The sequence below is a fragment of the Astatotilapia calliptera genome, chromosome 13 (assembly GCF_900246225.1).
Source record: "Astatotilapia calliptera chromosome 13, fAstCal1.2, whole genome shotgun sequence".
Taxonomy (NCBI): Eukaryota; Metazoa; Chordata; class Actinopteri; order Cichliformes; family Cichlidae; genus Astatotilapia; species Astatotilapia calliptera.
The window spans coordinates 9,699,111-9,723,729 of NC_039314.1; the positions used below are offsets into that span (position 1 = coordinate 9,699,111).

The following is a 24,619-nucleotide window of genomic DNA, read 5'->3' on the forward strand; positions in this document are numbered from 1 at the left end:
GAACCAATTTTCACCATGTCGTCCTTCCAGAATAACAGCAGTCACATTATGTGTATCATCCCATAAAATGATTTGTGTGTTGTTCCCTGTCCATGTAAAATAATGATTAAAACATCAGGTGCACAGGAGTCTGACTGTTATTCAGGGAAACTGTTAGATGGATCGTTTTCCGATGACTATGCTACAATACCTGTGCACGCAGGTGACACGCTGCCTCTGTTTTTTTAAGGTACAAACTAGTGAAATGTACTTTTTTTTTTTTAAAGAAAGAGTCACAGATCAGACCTTCTCTGGCTCTTATGAATTCTTTGCAACACTTTGTTTAGATACAGGCTGAATGTCAATGTTCAGCACCGGCATTTTTGGTTTCATTTGGCATCCTGGTCTAGCTGATGTCTGTCAAAGACCATACAATGTATTTCTGATCTGCAGAATAAAAGACGCTGCCTGAGCCTTGTGCAGAATGTGGACGCGGAGCAACAGAAACTAGACAAAAAGATTGACAGGGGAGAGAGAAACAGAGAGCGTATACATGACATGGATACAAAGATTTTCTGTTTTGTTTTTTTGACTTTAGCTCATATTCCCTCAGAGCAGTATTTCCCATTTTATCGCATCTAATAGTGCATACGCAAAATGTAATCAGCAACCCTGGTATGTGTGTGTCCAAATGCACGCGCACACCAGCCTCTTTGTGCGATGCAAAGCATGAATCCATGATTCATCCTGTTTCACAGTGGGCAGTCGGTTTTAGAATGGAGCGGCACAAAAGAGTGATGGAAATTCCTGGGGAGCTGCTGTCCTGTGGCCTTCCAGCACCCAGTGGTATGCACTATCTTGCCGTATTATTGCTTTTTCTGTTTGTCAGCGAGCCCACGACTTCAAAGGAGGCTTAAAACATTCTTTCATTTTCTGTCAGGGTTGAAGGGTTGAGAGAGTGAGTCTACATTTTATGAACAAAGCCCCCCCAAGACATCTAGCAAAATAAAATGTTACCATCCGAGATGCAGCTCCTAACATTTACTCCAAAGCACTGATCATAAACTATTAATAGATGTATGTCTGTATGAGCACCAGAAGGGTGTCTCTTTGAATTGGATCCTTGTGCTGGGTTAGGTCAGGAATGGGGGTAAAGCTGGTGGGCCCCCTTTATTCCACTGGAACATAAAATCCTGCACGGAGGAGGATGGCGAGCAGATAGCTAGCATTACGGCTGTTGTGTAAAATTGCCATTATTCAGTCAAGCGATTATCTGCTGCCGTGGTGTGTAATGCGTCTCTGTGACCGTGACTGATGCCTGCACATCTAAGACTCTGCTGGAGAAGGGTGAGACTGAAAGAGGTGACCTCTTTCTTCTGAGTTCTATGAATCGTTTTTAGATACACTGTCAAAGTGTGGAAAACACAGTGCCAGTGGATCTGTCTTAAACCCAAAGCAGGCTTCTTCTTTTAGAAGGTGAAAAATTAAACTTATGTAGAGGTAAATAAAACAAAAGTTTATCTTTCTGATGCATTTATACAGATTTATTCAGATTACATGATTATTTGCTAATATTATTAAGTCTTCCAGGCAACCAGACTTCTGTGTAACCTAACATCTATCCATCCTCTCTGTGCTTTAAGGTTGAAACCATTCAGTATTCAGTGTGCTTAGAGTTCCTAAGTGAAAAACATAACAATTATGAATTTAGACTGGGCCAAAAAAACAGCAGAGGAAATAGCAGGTTAATTAATATTTAATATTTGCAACTATAACTTCTTGCCAAGTGAAGTGTAGGAGTCAGTGAGCTCATTCCGCCATTTATCTGCTGTTTGTTTAGTTTATAAAATAGAAAGGAGCCTTCATAACCCCCTGTGCTGAATTTTGTAGACCTTTTTTTCCCACTGGCATACAGTAGAATACATTTGTTTACTTTATCTTAGCAGCAAGTAGAAACCCATGGCAATAACAGAAGACAGTAGGCTGTGGCATCATCAGTCAAGTCACTTTATAGCTCTGGTTTGTTTTAGGCTCTTATGCATCACACAGTTTCAGAGGGTCTGATTGGGGCCAAATTTATTAGCATGGCAAGCATAAAGCCAGATGCATAAAGAACTAACTTCAGTGACAAAAACAACAAGGAAACTTGAAACAGATGGTATCCCCCCCTCCACCCCTGTGGAGCTCTGCTTCCACGTAGAGACAGAAGCACCTGAGACAGAACTGTGGCAAGATGCTTGGAACAACCTACTAAATAACAGTGCACTGACACAGTGCAGAAGACCTGCCTGTTTTAAAGGGAAATGGTAGCGGCTCCAGATATTTCAGGGTCTGACTGAAGTTTAATAGCTAATGAAACGATCCTTGTTGTTAGTTTGGGAAGCATTCTCAGAATACTGTTTTTTATTACAATCGAAACAGGAAATAATAAGTCAAAATCTTGTTTTATATTAAGCGCTTTTGATTTCACAAAATATGTATCTGTGGCATTTAAATGAGGTTTCAGTACAAAATGTAATTACTCCGTGTTTTTCTTTTCAGCATTTTTAATTATGGCTTTATAATTAATTTGCTACTCCTCTTGTAATTTTCAAGTTTATTCCTTAACTTTTAATGTTGATTTAATGTCCGTTCCCATACAGAGGCTTATGCCCTTATCACACGCCCCATTAAATAATGCCTATTCTGATGTAATGTGCCGTACTATGTGCCAAAAGTTGTCCCAGCTTGTATTGTTTAGATGGTCTTTGGGGTAACTAATTAGATTACCGCATGGCGACCACTATTGTCAGATCTAAATTTGTCCGGTTAGTTTTTCTTCATCAGATTCACAGAGAGCCCTTTCAGCAATGAACATGCTCGTTAATTACTCTTCCGTATCTTTTCTTCTTCCCGTGCAGATCAAACGGGTCATTTTCTGCGTCTTCCTCGAGACTGATTTTGCCATCTACAAGAAGAAAATGTCTGTCATGTTTCAAGGTACGTGTAATCACTCGCATCCTTGCTGGATCATTACATTTCTTCTGCTACCTGACACTTTGTTGTTGAATTGATTAACACGCTGACTTTCTTCAAGTTTTCCAAGTTTTGGACAACCTGTGATGTCACCGCCTAAGTAACTGAACACATGTATGCATATGTTCAGTTAGTTAGGAAGTGACCTTGTGTATCCTTGGAAACATCTGCAGCGAGAATTATCCTGTTCCTGGAAGCAGTAGTGTAAGGACCTGTCAGGTTTGGGTGACACCTTCAAATGCAAACATATTCAGCGCAACCAACCGCGCAGCCTTTGGGGAGATTAGCGGTGAGAATTTATGCCGACAAGGTTGATAAAATAAGTGTCAGGTTCTCTACATATTGCCTCACGATCTACCTGACCTATAATAGCTGTCTAATGGTTCGTGTGCTTGCCGTGAATGAGCGAGCTGATATTTCACGTGATCACTGATAGTTTGATGAGAATTTAATGCCGGATTTGATTGACTGTAATAATAGTACACAACAGCAATTGTCTCCTGAAAAAAGCTAAAATATTCCGGGATGCATAGCAACTGTGACCATCCTCTTGGTTACTGCTCTCCAATTGTGTGTGTGTGTGTGTGTGAAATAAACAAACATCCATTATCTTCTACTCCCACTCTCCTTTCTGTCCCTTGCTCAATTCCCTCCCCCCTTTCATGCCATCATCTTTTTTTCCGGGGACCAGGAGCAGTCACCAGCTCTGATGGGGGTTCCACAGAGGATTGAGTTGAATAGCTGGGGATCTGAAAGAGGCTGGCTGGCTTCACCAGCCTAGCATTACCTTCCATTTACCTCACTTTTCGCTCCTCACCTCCCCAACGGAATACCGGCTCTCAGGCCTTCATCTCGCTGCTCCCAGATGGAGAGTGTTTTGTTCTCCCTGCACTCCCGTCATCTCTCCCGCTCCCCGCCCAGACTCTTCCCTAAAAGATTACATTCCGAAGAGAGACCTTAATTATACTGCCTGCCCCCATGCACCCAGCACCCGTCTCATCATATTAGTGCTTTGAGATGAGAATCTGGAGCTGTTGTTCTCCAGTTATCACTCTCACCATTTAAAAAGTGCTGTGAGTGGATAAATGGCCTGTATCTCCCTGTGATTGGGAACAGGGAAGAAGCAAAATGACAGCTTGTGTGTATGCGTGTGCGCGCCACGTAGGGCATTCAGAAAAGTTTTGAGACTCACATTACTCTGAGCAAAATCTTTAAAAACTATTGTGTACCAAAATGTAATGAGTTGCTAATAAGGGAGGCCGAGGTCAGTCTTTGATTAAATTTGGGGTCATTTCAAAAGGTTACTACAGCACACACCGTGATGCAAGTGCTTTTGACATCAGTGTCTTACCTGTCACGTGTCCTTTGACCCCTGAGGTCAGGGCCACCTTTGCCTATCTTTCCTCTTTGTGGGCAGGAGAGGATAATTGGCTTAATAAGCATGACATTCCCACTCAGGGTCACTGTCTTAGTTAGCCAGACACCTTCACACCGCCCTCACCCACACCTCTTTTCATCTTTCACCTCATCTGTAAGTTGAAAGAATTTAATTCTCTGTCAAAACAAAACTTCTTTCAAGTTTTACCTTAAGGAAGAAAAGAATACTAAAATAATTACTTATGCTGTGAATGTAGACACTCACAGAAGCGACAGGATTCGTGTGTTTTATCCAGCCACGCTGCACTACGTAGATGGCTTCCAACAGTAGTTGAAAGGTGTTCTTTGAAGAAAGAAGTGCTGATTGGTATGATTGCATCATGGTAGGTAATGCATAACCCCATAGTGTGAAAAGACTTGCATTTAGCCTGCGCAGAATGGCAGTAGTGAATCAGAGGCTGTGAATTAGCTCTGCAGGTGTGCTCGAGCACTTTCAGCACGTCTCATCATCCTCTCTGCTAGTGATAGACAGTCAGGTAGATCTTACGGCAACACTGAATGCATCACACAGAGACTTGAGACCATTCTGTCTCCTGCAGCATCCTCTCGCTTTCAATAACCCTCTGTCACGTCTGCACTTCCTGTTCTCCTTACTTATTCTCACACACGTCTCCCTTTATTCCTGTGCTACATGCCCATTTCCTTAACCCTTCACACCCTTCATTCTTCCCCATTACATTGAGGAGAAGCTTCTCCATCACCTCCTTTATTTGCATACTGTTATAGAGCTCTTGTGAATGGTGGCCTTGATCTTTCTGTAATTTGTATGTGTGTGTGTGGTTATGCGAAACTCGGGATCTTCCCCGTGACATCAGTTTCAAGGATGTCTACAGTGGCAAGTACACATACAATGGATTTTTTTTTTTTTTATTGAAGTCTTACTATTCTCATTTTTCACAGTATAGCCGCTTTCCTCATATTCAAGCAATCTGTCAAGTGACAATGACTGGAGCAGGAATGTGTAAACAGGACATTTGCATACAGGAAATTGCTTTATTACAATGTGCATTTCCACAAGCTGTCAGTGTGCGAGAGCCAAAATACGGTTACTCCTTTGCAAAGGGAGGAAACTGAAAAATAGCCTGTGCTGACATGAATACTCAGACACACCTGCATGCAGGCACATAAACTGTGGCACACGTTCACAAAACAGGAAGTGGATTTTTTTAATTTGTTTTTTTAAAGATTAGAACTGCCTGGTATTTGAGCAATGGAGCAGCTGTTTGATGAGTAACGACGGAGTCCTCACAGTCACACAGAGTATTTTATGTAGCTCGTGAAGATCGGCATGCTTTTGGATCTTTTGGAGTCATGAGTTTTCCCCTCTAACATCAACAGTGAATCATGCAAATACACGAACAAGCTAAAGCACACAGCAGCACAAGCTGTTTGTTGTTGGGGTTTTTTTAGAAGGCGAAACTATCAAGTATGAACATTAATTGATTAAGTAGCAGAGCTCAATCAATGCAATTAATCATAAAACACGATTCTATTATGTATTCTGATTGGCGTGATTGACCACACGCTTCCCGTGCCACATATTATTTGCGCGTATGGAAGCAGTCAGGCATCTGTAGTTGTAGAGAGTGAAAGCATGTTGAAATTGATTCTGGGTACACTCCTCCACTAATATGATCCGGGTGGCTGCCCACAAGCTGGGCTCCATCTCGTCTTCTCCTCAATCAGCCACACTGCTGACAATATTAACACAGACCACAGGACTGCAGAGGCTGCTGCATTCTCTCCAACTGTTTCACCCACTTTCCAGTTGACATTTATTTACATAGCTTTTTAATACACACTGTATGTTCCTCGCCTCTTAACCCCTAACCCACACACACATGCACACACCCACCCGGCCATCAAATGTCCATAGTAAAAGAACCCCCTCAAACCACACCACTGCTGTTACAGCAGTAAAGCTGTGGTATGCACAGGCTTTTATCACACACATGTAATTTGTTGACGGAGCATATGAAGGGCTACAGGATCCCTGTGAGGGGTGAAAATGAAGTCTGTGTTGGTTTCACGAGGCTATCCCTCAGGGCAGGGAAATGAGGAGACCACGGTGTGTTAGTGATGTTATTGTCAGGGAGCACACTGAGTCTCTCAGTCAGCTTCGGCAGATACGAGGTTCCTGCTTTAGCCCTTCATATTTGAAAAATGTTGGGAAGCCTGTGAATAAATCAGACATGAAAATGGACAAATGTTATGAGCTGCTTATCTGTGTTTTTGGTGTTGGCTGGTCATGGTCACTCGCTGATAATTTAAACGTTCAGAATTGCTCGGTTTAGGGACACTATTTAAATTTAAATATGGCCATATCGTTTCTCACAAGGTATTCCTATTTGTGCGTGAATATGTAACCCTAAAGGAATAGTTCATTCATCGTCTATTAGGAATTTAATGATAGGGTCAATACTTCTTTCCAAGAGTCAGATGAGAGGATCAATAATACTCTCATATCTATTTGTTAAAAAGCTGGAGACAGCTAAGCTTAGCATAGCATAAAACACTGGAAAAGAGCTGAGCTCCATCAAAAGTGGAGAAAAAATACTGAGGACCGTGCAAAAGCCTTGCAGCAATTCTTATTTCTTGTTTATTTTGCTTCCAAATAGCCAGACTGTCTTGTCATTTTTTAAAGTGGTCTTGCACAGTAGTTCTGATAGTCTGTGCATGTTTATCTTTTTCACTCATTTGTACACCACCATTTTCAAAGGAGTGGTTTTTAGTTTGTTAAGCCACTGGACACTGAACCATGAATCATTCAAACATAAAACAGGCACCTAACTTGAGGGATGACTCAGTGTTGTGTCTACAGACAGCTTAACAAAAAAAAAACAGTTTTAAATTGTATCTTTGGGCATTTTGTTACTAGAAGCTTCTCACAAAAACGCATCATTTGTTCCAATTTCTTTGGTTGAAGCTATGAAAAATGCCAAAGATAACACAGCCCGACAGACATAAAATATTATTTTTGCACCAACAGGGTGATGCCCGAAGAGCTGTTGACCAAAACACTTGACAGATCTTGATATGGTGTGCAGTGTGTTCTTAAAAAAATCTCAGGTAACTGGACAAAACAAGTATCTGAAAATCACGACCATGGTCGTTCAGCTGATCCATCTACTGTTCACTGAAACCTCATCAGATGTGCTGTTATTGGAAGCGTGGCTTTCAAAAAGCCATTCATAAGAAGGGGAAACATGCAGAAAGGGCTAAGGTATGCTAAATTAAACAAGAACTGGACTCATAATCAGTGGCAACATGTCCGATCCACTGTGCTGACCCCTTTGGATATAAGGGGGGAGTTGCACATTAGATTGTACAGTAAAAACTGTACAATCAGTTTTCCCTATTTTTACCTTATATACTCAATTTCTATATATGTTTGCACGCTTCGATAAATCTCTGCACCGACTTCTAGTTTTCCTAGAAAATATAAAGAAATGAGTGGTAGCTCAAAACTTTTGCACAGAACTGTACCTATACATTATTATTGGTCCAGTTCGGGAACATTCCTGGAGTTTCACTGTCACTCCGATTGGATAATTATTTAATTTTGCTACGTGGTTGTAGATTTCTCTTCCCCTGCTTAGAAAGTTTATGCTAAGCTAACCATGTACCAGCTATTGTTTCGCATTTAGCATGCAGACATGAGAGCAGAATCAATCTTGTCATCTATTTCTTAGAGCGTGAATAAGCCTGTGTACTGTCAAACAGCTGATCCTTTCTCATCAGTTATCATATCACGCCATCCTGTTTAAATGTGTATGCGTTTGCGATTTCTTTGGTTTTATGGCCTAGAAAGAAAGCAAGAACCAAAAAAAGGTGTCACACGGGTCGTTCCGGACTAAAACATACTGCACCTTCCCTGTATTGAGCCGTGATCATAGCAGAATCATGTGTGGCCGGAGATGAGACACCTGATGTTTCCATTCTTGCGCTGTTGTAGTACTGTATCAGTGGACCTTCCTTTGTTTCCCCAAGCAGGGTTAGATTAATGCACTGTACCCTTTTATTCAGTGTTATACAAAAGAAAAGCCTGTCGCTGGATCCACTGGGAGCTCTGATGGTTACACTTCTACAGAACAGATGACAACAGCCTTTCATCAAAGCTAACGCTTGCTTTTGCTTGTTAACCACAGTGCAATCATTTCACAGACTCCTGCACAGCCACACACACACACATAAAAATACACGTGCCCTCACAAATAATGTAATCCATTCATATGAACTGTGCACATGAAAAAGGCAAGTACACATGTACTGTGTATATAGTGGCCTGACACAAGGCATCTAGAGGCATGCTGAGCTGTGCAAGATCTGAGTGTCTATGAGTGCGTATCGTGTGTAGGAGCCGTGAGCAGGCATCCACAGTTCCTCTCTCGCCTCATCTCTCACTCTGCAGTTCCTCCTGAAGCATAAACATCCAAAGCATCCGTCTCATCTCGCACTGTGCAACTCAACTCATCCACCCAGAACACCTCTAGTACACTCAGTCTGTCTCACACAATAGACTTACAGACAAAAGAAGAGAAAATCAAAGGGTTTTTTTTTGTTTTTTTTAAAGACGCAGTTGTCCACGCCAGCCTGGAGTCCTTGTATTTTCAGGAAATGGGAGGCTTTATGTCATTTATGCTGAGCCTACCAGCATAGATATAATTGGAAAAGAATGTTTCACGAATGTGACCCCCTCTCCCCAAACATATACCCACATACTCAGTCATTTGGTGTAATAACTCTCGATATCCAAGGCCATCTGGTGGGAAATTGAAGGAGGTTGTTGAGTGTGATGAGGAACAGGAGGTGAAAGAGTTTCAGCGAAAAGCTTTTGGAACACACAAATGTGATCGTATTTCCCCGATTTACAGGGGTGGGTGCAGGTTCGAGTTTCATTGTTTGGTTTCAGCAGTCGGCATCATAACACTGTGATATTCTAATATTATAATCATGTTGCCATGAGTCGGCTCGTGCATTATAAAAGAGCCTGGTTTGACACGCTGTCGTTTTCTCCCCCTCTGCCAGACAATGACATGGAGGTTACAGAGGAGCCGCCGAAGGAAGGTGAGTGACAGAATATTTCATGGTTGCCTTTTCACCTTAACACCTCCATTAAAGCACACAGAGGGTGAGTGAGTGGTGTAGCTTCAGCTTATGACAGTGATTTGCTGGGTTTCGCGAAGCAGACGAAATTGAATGTTTATGCATTTAGCGACAAGTTGAATCCCAGGCCTGACTCATCGCTGTTAAAAATACTTCATGTCAGGTGCATTACATTACAAGAGCTTATATCAAAGCCAATTCCCAACACCATTCTCTTCATCCGGCTTACGGGCACAATGCCTTCAGACCACCTAAAGCGAGCGACAAAGAAGCAGCAGAGCTACATCCCTCCACAGCGTGCACCGGGTGATAGCACAAACACAAACTGTCAGCGCATAATGCTTTTATCAACACACCATCTTGGAACGAAGCCTGAAGGTACCAGATACTGCTTATCAGGATAAACTACTGACATTTGTCTGTGCGCTGATGTCCTGAATAAGCAATGACACAAACTGATGGCCACATAGAAGCGCGTGTGTGCGTTTGAATAGCAGAAACAATAGCCATAATAACATAATAACAATAACAGCAGTTTGGTTGTTACTTGCAGACGTACAGTATAAAATTCAGTTTTATGAGCTGTTTGATAAATGTTTGATACCGCCTGTAGAAATTCTCTCCAAGGTAGAGTGTTGCAAAGCAGTACATGAAGAGCTTTTATTTTATTTTTTTTAATTGTGATCACAGTGGGATTAGCAGTGAGGTTTTCCCACATCTAACTGCTCAAACCTCATAGTACATGTGCAGCCATCTGAGCGAAAAGCAATGTTAGTTTTACAGTCTGCAGAAGAAAGTCTTCAGATTACTGTAGATGTAGAAACGAGGGTGCTATCAAAATGTTTTCCTCCAAAAGTCACCCCCATGATCTACCAATTACACGCATGTGTGTTTTCACTTTGGGTGAACATAAAAGGGCTGTTTTATAAGCGCACTGTAAAATGTGATATTCCAAAGTGAAACAATGTGGCTGAATCGTAAAGGCTTGGTCGAGAGGAACTGTTTTCTTGTCTTGACCAAGTGTGCTGGGTTTTTATTATTGTATTCCTCACCAGCTATTTTATGCTGCATACAGTACCACACTATACTGAAACAACCCCTGATAATTCCTGGCTCTGTTGTATCATCATACTAGCCCTTTCCTGGTCCAGTTTGGCCTTGTTTGATGGGCTTCTGCACTGGTGCCAAAGACTGGCCTTTTATTCTGCTCCATCAGCCAGAGTTTGAATCAGTCAGCCTGGAAGCTATTCAAAGGCTCAAATGACTGCAATTCTCACACGGAATGACGCTTTTGTCCCAGACTGTGGTCTGGAGTTGGTGTCAAAGCCTCACATTCTTCCCCTTTTCTCCCACCAGCGTCATTTTTATCAGGCAGGTATAAAACAAAACACATCATGCTCTCCCACGGGCTTTTGTCGCGTGGTCCACAGAGACAGAACGGCCAAGAATAATCACTGCTTCAAAGAGTCAGCTTTACTCACACCATCTCACTCACCTTGATGCCAGAACGACATGCTCCTTGCTTCCTGGTAGCGTTTTGGGATAAGGATGTGTCTGCTCAACTGAATCACCATTTATTTTTGTTGATTTATAGATAACACAAAACCACCTACCAAAGCAGCAACCGAGGAAGAGAGTGAGGACAACACCAGAGGTAGAGTGCGCTCGTTCTGACTGTGCACGTTTGTTCCGGCTCCTTCTTCTTAACGCGCCAGGGAAACTTTACTGGCAGAGGAAACACTGATATGTGTTTACTTTAAAAACAATTGTTGTGTGTGTATAAAGTAAAGGAGCGTTCTCTTGGTCAGTAATCTCTTGCTCTTCTGATGCCAAGTTCCTCTTTGGGGAAATGAATACAAGATGAAGCTCGGTCTTTTTAAAAGAATGTTTTCTTAGAGGCAAACTTGTTTAAGAAGCCATTATCTGGCTATTCTGCAGTTTCAGCCCCTTTGGATGTGTAATATTGAAACAATTATAGGCTTCTCCGATACGATGGACCAAAGATAATTAGATTCTTACACTGGAGGGTGTTAGTAGGCAATTAAAATCGTACACCATCCATTTGTCTTCAAGCCTTAAGGTTGCAAGGAATTTTTTGAAGATAGCAGTCATGGCTGTTGTCTTTGGGGAAACCGTTCCTCTCACTGATTGTGAGAGGCTGGTCTAGATAGTGCAGTCACTTCAAGGGCGCCACAGCATTCTGTGTTCCTCAACAAAGCACAATAAGTCTTTCTCCCTGCCTCTTCAACATACCTTTGCCATAATCCACAGTAATTCAGTATGATTCACAAATTCAATCATCAGCATTAGAAGGGCATAAGTATTTTGTAATAATCTTTATAAATCCTAATTTATCAGGCCCCGCAGCTTAATAGTAACTAATCCATTCACAAAAGGCCTTGGCACAGCTTTCTAGCATGGGAACAGTCAGTCCTTGACACAACCTCTCTCACAGGGAGGCAATGAAATGATTTTGTGCTGCCTGCACTGTAAAGGTTAGGTCTGGTTCAATGTAGCACATAGGTGGGATTAATCATCGAAAACACTCAAGATTGCACAAAGCAAAGGAAACGCTAAGTGCAAAAACAACCTGTCAGTTACATAAAACAGACATTATAAGGTGCTTGAGAGCCTCGTGCTACTTGTGTGTACCAGAGCAAGCTCTTCTAGCAACTAAAATATGTATTTCACTCTTTCATGCACTATAGTCATTGGTGTAGTGAAGGACCTTTTTGTAAAAAAAAAGCATCAACTCTGCAGCAGAGTTGATGAAGTGTGTCTGTCAATATGCCTCTGTGGGATCCATTACTCTTCAGGGAATTCACGCCACAGTCCATGGGTCAGATATGAGGGGCTTTTAGTCACAGTACCGATGAAGGGAAAACATCAAGGTTTTCACCAATGTTTTGCCCTGATAAATACACTGGTTAGTGGACTGAAGGTAATTATAGGATCTCTCCGTCCCACACAGAAGCACTGCTGCATTTACAGCTCTTTTGTCACCTCACAAGCAAAAGGCCTCTTTCGCCTCAGTGGACTCAAGGAAGGAGACAGTTAAAAGCACACAATTAACACATACACCCAGGCCAAACATAAAAGAGCAAGTAACCTGTGGTAGAACTCACCATTCAAACAACACAGCAGCTTCTGTTTTTGAACACTAGACAGCATCAAAATACAGCTTATTTTAATGCATATATTTCATTTAATTTTCAAAAAGGATATTCCACTACACAGCATAGCATACATGATGCACGATTAAGTCATATTAAAAGAACAACGCAGGTGGCTTTCAAGTTTGATCAACAGCATTTTATCTCTTCTTCAAATGAAGCTAACATGATCCAACGTCATCGGCAAACATCCCTGGGGAGTATTTGAAAGGTGGAGGTCACAGACTGACTCTGTGTGTGTGTGATGAGCTGTGCTGTGATGTAATCCACATGAAACAGAAGCACAGCATGCAGACGCCACAAGCTATAGAAAGAAAAACCAAGAGAGGTAAAAAGGTGGCTGAGACACGGAGGTGAAAGCTGGCACGGAGTTCCAAGCTGGACTCGAACCTCTTTAGAGCACACCTGAGTTGGCAAGCAGCACTACAGTGCCCATTATTTGATATCAGATTGGTATTAGTGAGATTAGTGTGTTACAGGACACAGTAAAATATGGACATTAAGCCAGAAATCAATGCCTGTTTGCCTGGAATGCTTGAGAGTAGTGGGAAAGACCGGGGATAGAGAGGGGGGGATGGTGAGAGATGGCACAAAGTGGACATGCAGATTAATAACGCTACGTGTGGACAGACAGTGAGCCTCTCTGTGGGATGCCATCTAGCTCCGTGGTACCCTATAAAGCATCTCTCACAAACGTGCTTACTCTTTACTCTGTGCACACATACCTCACGTGCAAAAGGTCTTTGAACGATTGCTATTGCTCATGTTTTTCCTTTTTCCTTTACAAATGTCTCATGAATTTTTCACATTCCCTCATTTTTTATCTTTTTTTCCTGTCCTTTGCTCCACTTTGCTTTAATAAAAGGAATAGTAGAAAGGCCTGGGGGAGGGGGAGGGGGGATTGGAGCCGAGCTAATGGTTGGATGTGAGTGTGTGTGAGTGTGCACGCATTCCAGCTAACTTGTTCCCATTTCCATTTATTCCCGTGTGAGATATTGCTTTTATTTACTAGTAAACATCAACTACAGGTGATGTTTACTTAACAGGCGTGCAAGTAGGGTACAAAAGGAAGGTTGAATATCAGCCTATAAATTGTTTATGTCCTTGTAATACTGTAGCCCTGAATGTGATGTAGACATTAATAAATCATTTAAGTGTGTGTGAGACGAACATTTTATTCGGAAAAACATTGCGCTTTTGCTCAGTCAACATAAGTGCAGGCGAGTACCTAAAATTGCCTTTTTGTCACCATGTTTCTTGAAGTGGAATTCATCAGAATATTGACAGTAAAAGTCTCGAGGTGTTGCCCGAACCCTTCTGTGTGAAGTATGTCAGACCCTTATTTACAGTGATGACAGTATTGTATAGCGAGCACTGGGGAGGAAAGCTATGGCAATGCTGCCACCTGGTGTTTCGTATTCATGGATGAGCGATATCCTAAAGGTGTTATTTGGGTTTTTACCTTTTAAAGAGACAGCATTTAAATTGATCTTACCTCAGAGCCTTTAGAAGTCACATCTGCACAATACATTTATTTGTTTTTCCTTCATTTTTGCATGTGGTCTTTTGGTGTGTGTGTGTGTGTGTGCATTTCATCCACAATCTGTCCCACGTTTTCCTTTATCACAAATTGAATGCAGTTTCATTCAATAAGCCAAATACAAATGATCAAATAACAAAGAGGAAATTACAGTCTGCCTTTTGTCATATCTGATAAATTGTTGTTTGGGACAGATAGATACTTTGGACAGATACAAGGCCCTCGCATAATTTTAAACAAAAAAGGTGACCTCAAGGCTAGCGGAGGATTCATCTTAAGTTGTTTTTCCCCCAATGAAGTATTCTTTTCAGCCCCCTGTCTGTGGCTCTATCTCAAATGCCAGTCATGATTAATAGAAAGGCTCGCCATCTACTGTGTGTCACCAGCATTCTGCATGATGGACAGAGATACTTGAGACAAACATGCAGCACTGGTAGAACTGGCCTTTTTCCCATTTAATGGAGGCTGGCATTTTTATTGTTCTGAGTGCAGGGCAAAATTGCATAGATATGAAAAATGGTTTCTCTCTGCAGCTTGTTAAAAAAGCAATTATAGAAGCTGCACAATAGCCATTGTAAAGCATGTTCTCTTATTGGTGTCATGGCTTTCATTTACTCAATTTGTCCCAAATGTCATTGGTTTATGTGCCTGTCTGTGTGTAAGAGTGCAAGAGTGCAAGAAAGCGGTGAGGAGGGTGGGAGTAGTAACAGATAGGATTTTTATTCATATCAAATTCTGCCTTTTGTGCATCCGGTGGACATTTCTATGGAGTTCAGTTTATAGGAGGATGTAACAGGATAAAGGCTGTAATGACTTGAAATTATAGTTTGGTGACGGCAGCACCTGTGTGTAATGTACGAGTAACGTTCTTCAAATATATGTGTAGCATATATATGCTTTTATATAAAAAGCTGTAAGATGATTCATTTTTATTTGTTTATAACCAAAACTGCAAAAATATTTTTATTCAGTCTAGCTGACCAGGGTGAGTTTGGGCAACACTACAACATCGGCATGTTACCTTATGCACGCAACATAAAGTAACATGCCCTGCAAATTTTCAAAGCACTACTGTGGCTTATTACTTCCCCAATGCTACAAATTTAAGAGCCTCTTTCTTATAACAAAGACCCAAAACTGCTGTCTTAAAGCTAGATATGTTAAAGACCTCCTGTGTTAGTCCCCTGTTGTGTTTATGCAAAATATAGAGTAATTAAAATGTTATTAGAAACATCAGTAGCAAGTATCTGTAAACTCAAACATGGACAGAAAATCCCAACAGTATAATGCTGTTTCAGTAATGAAAAATAACTTAGGTTGGACGTTGCTGCTTTAAAATGCGGCGTCAACACCCTCAAAATAAATCCTTTGCATTAGGAAGATGAAGAGCTAACAGTGATCATTATTATGACTGTTTCCTTTGCTTTTTAAAACGAATGACTGGTATTATTCATACCGATGCCTCTGTTTGGCTGATGATTTTTTTTCTCTCCCTTTTCAGGTACAGAGGGAGGAGGTGATGAAGATAACGGTGACAATGGTAATGTAGCTCTACGGACCATTAGCGCATGTTCTGAGCCTCTCGGCTCTACCGATGCTTCTTGATGTCATTTGTCATCAAAAATTGAATTTTTTTTCTTTGTTTCAGTACAGTCTTTCCATCCCGTGTGTCACCACTCTAACAAAAAAAAAGTTCTCTTATCACAGAAGCGTGGAACAAAGAAATCCCTCAATTATGTATGGCTTTAGAAGTGACATTCTTTTTCCCTTCGTTTTTGTCACTTAATTTATGCATGTCTTTGTGGATCCATTGCTCTCATACTGTAGAACAAAGGCAAAGCTACAGAAAGAGATGGAATGAAAAGGCTGTTTGAGGTGATATCGAAAGCCAAGTCTATTCAACTCCAGACGCTGGCGCTAAACCCGTATGTTTTCTCTTTTGAATTTCTCTTGTCTTTCTAAATACAGATGAACCTCAAGATGTGGAGATGGAGAGTCAGAGTCAAGGTAAAGTACAGTTACAAATCAAGGGTCCAACGGTGGAATTACGTGTTGTCTGGGTGCAGACTTAAGCTACGTCCGGTATTTTTGAAAATGGAGATTTTCCGTTTTCGTTTTTTTTAAAAAAAATCCCGTCCACACGTAAACGCAAAAACGAAGGAAACCGCTGCTAGGAACATGCCAAAGCAACAGGTGGCGATATTCCTAACCGTGTAGAAATGTTGGCCAATCAGAAGTCTAGAAGCCTGGGTGGGAAAGAGTAAACAAAGATGGCGCATTGAAGCGGAACAGTCTGGAAGGACAGAAACTGTGTCTATATATAAGCATTTAAACACTGCAGAGAGTAGAATTAACAGTAATGGCATTTTGTCTAAGACCGCCATTGCAGAAATCCATTTCACCGAAACAATAACGTGACTCACATTGTGACGTCAAAAAAGGCGCACACCTTTGACGCTGGTTTTCTCATCCACACGGAAATGCAAAAACGGAGTTTTCGAAAATTTCCACGCTGGCAGGAGTTATTAAAAATCCCCGTTTTCAGTGACCGAAAACGCCGTTTACGTGTGGATGAAAGGTGCAAATAGAAAAATCTGCTTTTCAAAAATATCCCGTACGTGTGGACATAGCCACACGTACGTAGATTACTGTACCCAGCACTCACTCAAATAGAATTTTAATCATTACTTATTATTAATCTCTGGGTCTCCTCCACAGTGTGTTATTTGTTTTTTGTCCTGTCTTCCTCCCATAACCCCCAACTGGTCGCGGCAGATGGCTGCGACCAGCTTAGTTCTGCTGATGGTTTCTTCCTGTTAAAATAGGAATTTTTCCTTCCCACTGTCACCAAGCGCTTGCTAAAAGGGGGTCATTTGATTGTTGGGGTTTTCTCTGTATTATTGCAGGGTCTTTACCTTACAATATATACACCACATTGTTGATGTGATTTGGCAATATGTAAGTGAAATTGAATCGAATTGAATTTGATTGAAGCGCACAATGAGAGTTGACCAACATCCAGCTTCTCAGTCGCTCGATCTTTTTAGAGTATTTCTTCCTTTTTAAATCCAACCTGAGCCATCTTGTCAGCAGAGCAGAAATAAGTAGTACACACTGTTTTAAATGTGTATGTATAACACATCCAGAGGCTCTGATGTGTTGTATTGTGCTGACAGCAAGAGCCTCAAATGAACTGTGTGTGTGTGTGAATGTGTTTTAAAGGAGCAACTATTAACTTTGAGCCAGAACCATTTCTCTTTTCTGAATATCCTCTGTGCTGCTGGTATATAATTAAGATTCTGCATTTGCATACTGGCAGCGCCTCGTCTCTCCTCTGTTTTTGTTTTATTCAAATCCAATCCCATTGACAGCGATTTGACAGATAGAGCTTCTCTGAACATGAATTTTGTAGATATTCCATGAGCAAGTTATAGCAAATGCTACCCTGGGATGGTATCCAAGAGCTGAGATATGTAATTACTTTCTCATGAGACATAAACAGAGAGTTAGGAGCTTGGAAGAGCAAAAATATACAATTTAAAACAACACCTGCAAGATAATTCTGCAAAAAAAAAAAAAAAATGCTGCTGTTACATCATTCTCAAGTGTGTGTGTACTGCAGGTGAAATCCAGCCACCACAAATCAATATGATGTTCAATCTGTGGTCTTGGTTACTTAGTAAAAAATGTAGTCTTTGTGCAAAAACCAATATTAGCCAATTTATCTACATCAGATACTGTTTTCATCCACATTTAGCTTTGTGTTATTTTTTACACTCATATTTTGTTCTTTGACTACTAATACTGTACATATTTTTGAATATAGATGACTTTTCTTTAAAAAGTTAAAAACTCTTTTTGGCTGCACGCCCCCAAAAGACACCCTTAAAACCTCCACCATTCCAACTCTTTTGACGATGTTTCCTTCTTTTCTGTTACTTCCATTTAAACTGACAAAGAGCTACCTGTTGGTGTGAATATGTTTGACAGATTTCTGTCAGCAGTAATGAAGCACAGGTTGGTTTTGTGCCACATGTAGCTAGATTTAATAGTAAGAGCTTTGACTCCCAGTGTCTGAATTAATCCTTCAAAATGCACTGCCATTTATTTATTTGTGCCTTTAGATGGTGATCCAGCAAACGCAGAGCAAAACCCAGAACAGTGCGACAGTAAGAATGAAGTTCAAAAGAAAGATGGCGATAAAGACACCGATGGGGATAAAGACACCGATGGGGATAAAGACACCGATGGCGATAAAGAGACCGATGGCGATGAAGAGACTGGAAATATCAATGAAGGAAGCCCCGCCCACGATGAAAACAAAGGTCAAGAAACTGGTACCAACGACAATACAGAGGGGAAGAAAGGTATGTACAAGAGAGCAGTTTGGCTGTGTGTTTTATCCATTCGCATCAAAACCTCTGAGATACTCAGTGTTGATGATAAAAATGATTTCTGATGATGATGATTTCCTTGTTTTTCTGTTGTTTCTTAAATTACAGTTTAATATCCGCAGGGTATTAGGCAGGAAGATATGAATAAATCAGTTCAGTTCATGAAACGTAGTATAGTAAAATAACTAAAAACTAAAATAACTAAATGGAAAAACAGATTTTAAGATTTTTTTTCTTTTTATCAGTAATGTAATGTTACAGTACAGAGCTGGTAATAAATGCACAAACGTCTCAGCTGTACAGACAGAAGAAACAGACCCAAGTGAGGAGGTCTTGGATCTAAACTGTATGCAGACCGAGCCTCACGGTCCACAGCACATGCATGTTTTAAGGCATATTAACAGAGCTGCTCTGACTGAAGACTAGACAGGCTGAGCTGGGGTTTTTTGCAGGCCAATGAAGACTCTTGTGTCATGTTAGAGTAGTGTAGTGTAACATCTGCTTCTTTTCCTTAACAGAGGAAGTGCAGGCTCCTCAAATGGAAGTAAATGTTGTGGAAAATCCTGACGACAATATGGAAGGTAAGATCTGATTTGTTGGATTTGATTTGTATGAATGTGCTTTTCTGGTCCAGTGTGATGCACTTGTATACTTGCATACTGAATTTGTATTTTTGTTGGTCTGTTAGTAGCACTAGTTTATACTTGGAATCAGTTTCTGCCCACCTGAAACATCAATCAGTATAGAAAGTTACGACTGCAGGGAACCACAAGTGGCCAAACACATCTCCAGCAGCCATGATGGTGATGCTGAGAACAGCCAGCATCACATTACAGCATATTCTAAAGTTATCAGTGACTATTATGACTGTGTGGAATCGGCATTGTTCTTTACTTGGCAGATTTTCCCTGAACTGATCATTTCAGTCATAAAAATGACTGTATTTAGCTGTCAGCTTGGTGAAGACGGCGACAAACCGTCTATTTCTCACTTTGATTAGCTGGTATCGCTTTGAGTAACTGCAGCCACTCCAATAATCAGGCTTGCTCTGCAGACTAATGGTATCAGCATATTTATCCCCATACCTTGCATAGCAATGATGCTGTGTATCATAATTGTAGCATGCTAAATCACAGCCTTTGGTTTTTACTACTACTAAAAACGTACTATTTAACTCGTAATGCAATAGTGCTCTTATTTTCTCCTAGCAGAGTCTGGTATGGAATCACATTTTAAAGCTTCTGATTTGTGTAATAGATAGCTTAACGTAGCAAGAAGCTAGGATTAGAAGAGACTTTGCAGGAGAGTCTTGTGTCAACAAATCCTTTGAAAAGTGTTGAGTCTATATCCAGGGCCTTGCATGTCTTATTGCTTTGTCCTATAAACCAACACTGATGTCCCAAACAACTGAAAAACAGATCAATGGGCTAAACCATTGGGTTATTTGTACTTCATCAGTGTGAGCATGGGCACTCTAGTTTATTTGTGGTCATCCATATACCCTCCTGCTGCTAGGATGGCTAGGCTCAGGTAGAGCAGGTCATCTACTGATCAGAAGGTTGGTGCTTCAATCCCTGGCTTCTCCAGTGTGCATGCCAAAGCACCTTTGGGCTCATTAATTAAAGTGTGAATGACACAAATAAAGCATGTGTAGGAAAAAAAGTACTTGTTATAGAAAAGCGCACCATCTAACCAGACTATCTAAGAGTAAGGAGTATATACTAATCCACAGATGGAACTTTTTAAGAAAACAAATGTATATTTTATAGTACTTTAAGCTCTATATATGTGTACTTATTTAAAATATTTTCATGTGCAGTAAGAAAGTGTATTAAGGCTAGATGTAAAATAAAGGATTGTTATGTCAAGTATTCAGACATTGTTGTTGTTAACCAGAATGAAACCACTAAGTATGCTTTACTATAGAAGAAAACAATCTCTTAAAGTAATCTGCTGAAATTGTACTTTATAGTTACTTTGTTGCCATCTCTTTTTTAGCAAAGTTTCCATATATGTAGCCGTTATTTATTAAACTTCTTGAAGCCATTCACTTACGGGCTTCTCTCAGCATAGGCAGTTTGTTTCTGCACAAATAGATTATCTGTCTTTGTTACCACATTTTTCTCTGGCTTCTCACTGAGTAATTCTTTTAAGAAGTTAAGGCTAAAGTTTGGAACCCCAGCCACCCCACTTCTACTAACACAAAGGTCTCAGTCACTCTCTTGCCTCTATTTCACTTTCTCCTTGACTGACATTCAATTAATTTAGGGTGAGAGTGAACTTTCCTGATAGATCTGTCTCAGATAGCCTTCTCCGTTCTCCCTGAAAGCCAGTGAAATATAGCCTTCAAACTCTACAGGATTTTCTTCAGTGGAAAGCTTCACTCCACCCTGTTGACTGCCTCTTGCCTGAGCCCGCTACTGTCTGTCACCGTCTAGGCTTCCATAGGCTACATACTGCGTGGTGGCACAGTCGGGCGGTAAACAGTGGTGCCACTCCTGATTGCAGGCAGATTGCATTTGGTATAGATGAGCAGCAGCCTTGGACGGAGTGCAAACCCAAATAGTCTGAGATATTGAATATCATGCAGACCAACACAGCTTGGCTTAGCCATGCGTAACCAGCTATTCACAAGACAAGACCAAATGATTCCAGAGCAAATAACCTTTTATTAAACATAAGTGTAATCAGGCTGCCTGCTCATGGCTGTAAAGGTTAAATCTGCTTCACTGAAAGAGGTAATATAATAGTTCATAATGATGGGACGAATGCATGAGAAATCAAACAATTTGAGGATATAATATGAGGTTGCTGCACATATACACACATATGTCTGTATGTGAAGCCTGTGTGTGTGCATACAGGGATCTTCTGAGCTTCCATGTGTGACCTTCTGCTGGATTTTCAACACTGACATGACATTATATATCCACTCTGTACATTAGGTTCCTCTTCATGTTACTTATTGATTGCTTCTGTCAAAACATCAGGCAGTAACTGAAAGCACAACGTACCTCGGTTAAGTTTTGTAACAGATTTGTGCATTTCTAGAGTACATAAATACCTTTGAAGATTATCTTGCCATTCAGTCAAACAGACGTTACATCTATCATATCTTATATTTGCCTCATTTCCCCAAGAAAGGATTTATGTGTCTTATTTAACTTTTAATCTTTGATAAGCTGAATTATTTTTCCTTACTTTTCAAACTGCCTATAACTAGTTAATAACTTATGCTGGTTGCCTGGCTTTCCAGTGCAGCCTTTCTTTGCAAGACTACATCTCCCAAATTATTCACAGACAACTTTTATTTTCGTATCCCTCCTTCCCTCAATGGGTTGTTGTCCTCCATAGTGTTCGTCCAGTAGCAGCATGGATTCTGGTCCGCGCCACTCTGTCGCTCTGAGTTTGACATTGTTGTGTGTTGCATTGCAAGTGCAACAAAAAGCCCTTCTAAATCTTTGAGTGGCCAGAGCGTATGGGCTGAAACTGATTGGAAATCGCTCCCAAATGTATCTTGGATCCAAACTGCAAGAATGTTGTCTGTTGTCCAGACTTTCTAAATCCATTCTGGATAAAGTCTGAACGTGCCATAAAATGGATTTGGGCTGGCAGTCTGTGCAATCCTGGGTAACTTGGCTGCATGCACTAATCTCAAATGTGTATCCGTAGGATCAAAATCATTGGAATATGGTTAATTATATATATATATACATATGTTTTTTACCAGTGATCTTGCCTTGCCATTTCCCATTATGTGCCCTCTTAGTGTGAGCTAACATTACTAATTCAATCATCTCCAAAAGTCTGTTTTTACAAGAATTTGCCATATCTGACTTACCTCGCCGCCTGCCAGGAAGACTGACAGTAGCAAAAATACACCTTTACTTGCACTTCAAAGACCAAAGGCACTTGTAAACAAGCATCTGGCTTTGGGCTCGGTGCGTGTGTGTATGTGCGTTTGAGTTTGTGATTGAAAAACAAAAAGAAACAGAGAGGTAATTACCACGAATCCCATAAAAATGCATGAAAACTGATGGCCACGGAGCTACATTGTTTAATATTTCTTCCCCAAATGTATTACAAAATCTTTTTTTAAACAATTCTTAGCTCCATGTATCTGGTTGTTAATTGCGTGAATTTTTTAAACACTTTCTAACCTGCGTAGTAACCCTATAATTTCAAAACATTGACTGGATTCGTACGCCATGTTGAGCTTAACTAGTGCTTTAAAGCATTGCAAATGAAAACTCTAAACTTCAGTCTGAACATTAACGAGTTAAGATGAAACCATGGTTGCCAATTTGCTATCAGTATCCAAGATTAAAGATAACTCGGATGCCCCTAATCACAAAATCAAGGGAAAAAATCAGTTGAGAAAGGAAGACTCGTTGGCTCTTGTTGAGTAAAGCTTTCTAATTTGTTGCTGGGATAATTGTTCCGTTGTGTACATCATTTTATTGACCACAGAGCAGGATTTGCAGTAACTGTAGCAGACATCAAAGAGCTACACTGTTCCTGAGGTTGTGGATGCATCCTTATTTAAAAATTACCCACTTGGTATTTTCTAGTCTTTTAAACATTCATACCAGGAGGCCACGCTGATTAACCTCATAATGAGCAGGTTACAATATTCATATTATTATTCACATTGAAGGATTCATTACAGACAGACTGTGTATGTCTCTACAATTTTCTTAAAAGGCCATCCTGTTTTCCACTTGCACATTTATATCTGTGGTCTCCCAGTTGCCAACAACGTTGGTTGACACCCCGTAGCTCTCACGTAGCTCAATATTACACATATGGAAGTGTGTATCACAGCTAAGCATGTCAGTCCCAGAAGAATCACACTAAATATCGCAAAGCTGAATAAAACAGTTTTGTGTTGTTCGTTTTCACTGTCGTCATCTTTGTAACTTGTTAATGTAATAATTTATTCAGTGAGTCAGGTTTTATCACTTCGTATTACCAACTACGTCCATCTCGTGTTTATCTTTCTCGCCTGTTTGTATACTGTAAATATGTTGCTCGGTTCAAGTATTTAGTCCTCCTGTTCTTAACTATATATCTATATCTGTCTGACCTCAATGCAACTTTATAAGCATCTAAAAGCAATAACTGAAGTGAAGATTATATTATGGGTTTTGATCTTGAGTATCTGTGCGAGGAAGAGATATATATGGAGGAAGGCACAGTAATATATATGTATATCTACACACACACATCATCTTGCACGAGAAATACGATTCTTTGCCTGATAGGAGAAATGCTATAAAGGCTCCACATACTGAATCAAAGCCTAAGCAGCCTATATTTATGAATATTCATAACACACTTTAGAATGAAAATCGCGGGGCTAGATTGTTATTGTGTTTGGAGGATCTGTTCAGCAAGCCTTGTTCTGGTGACTTGTGAGAGTGGGCACCCGCTTCAGTGAGCTCCTGGAACACTCATAAATTAAAATAAGACTCTTTGCCTAAAGCTAGGAATAAATAAATCTGAATTGTGAGCAGAGATTGTTTTTCCTTCATGCAGCATGATTTTCCTACAGTAGTCGATAGCTATTGTCTTAGCTCCAAAGGTAAGATTTAATGGCTGCAAAGGTTCAATGTCACTGAATAAACAGCAGCTCGTCCATAATTTCTTATCAGGTTTTTAGCTGGCTTTACCTACGAGGAGCTTTTGCATGTAATAGATTGCAAATGTTTTATTTATTTTTGTGCTCTCTGATGATATTTATTGTTACGTGCTTGTCAATTTAGTATGTGAGCATTAGACTTGCTCAATATATTCCTTGAAAACATTGCTCAGGAAACCTTGCAATTAAGGAAGCCAGAATCTTCTATATGTAAGTGATCCTAAAATTTTCCTACCTTTGATTAAGCTGGCCTCTGGCAGAGGCTGAACAGGGTTGAAAGGAGCTCCTTGACTATGGAAGGAGGCTACTTTAGCGGGGTGGCTGGGTGCAGACC

General features: G+C 40.6%; 1 protein-coding gene across 1 annotated transcript in view; it reads left to right on the forward strand.

The window, feature by feature from the left end:
- Nucleotides 1-24,619, forward strand: part of macrod2 (mono-ADP ribosylhydrolase 2) — a 401,770-nt gene that overhangs the window by 362,951 nt on the left and 14,200 nt on the right. Inside the window, exons 9-15 of the mRNA XM_026190215.1 lie at nt 2,880-2,958; nt 9,460-9,498; nt 11,132-11,191; nt 15,752-15,790; nt 16,219-16,257; nt 18,375-18,617; nt 19,163-19,225. Coding sequence (XP_026046000.1) covers nt 2,880-2,958; nt 9,460-9,498; nt 11,132-11,191; nt 15,752-15,790; nt 16,219-16,257; nt 18,375-18,617; nt 19,163-19,225 — 562 coding nt within the window. The remainder of the gene's footprint in view (nt 1-2,879; nt 2,959-9,459; nt 9,499-11,131; nt 11,192-15,751; nt 15,791-16,218; nt 16,258-18,374; nt 18,618-19,162; nt 19,226-24,619) is intronic.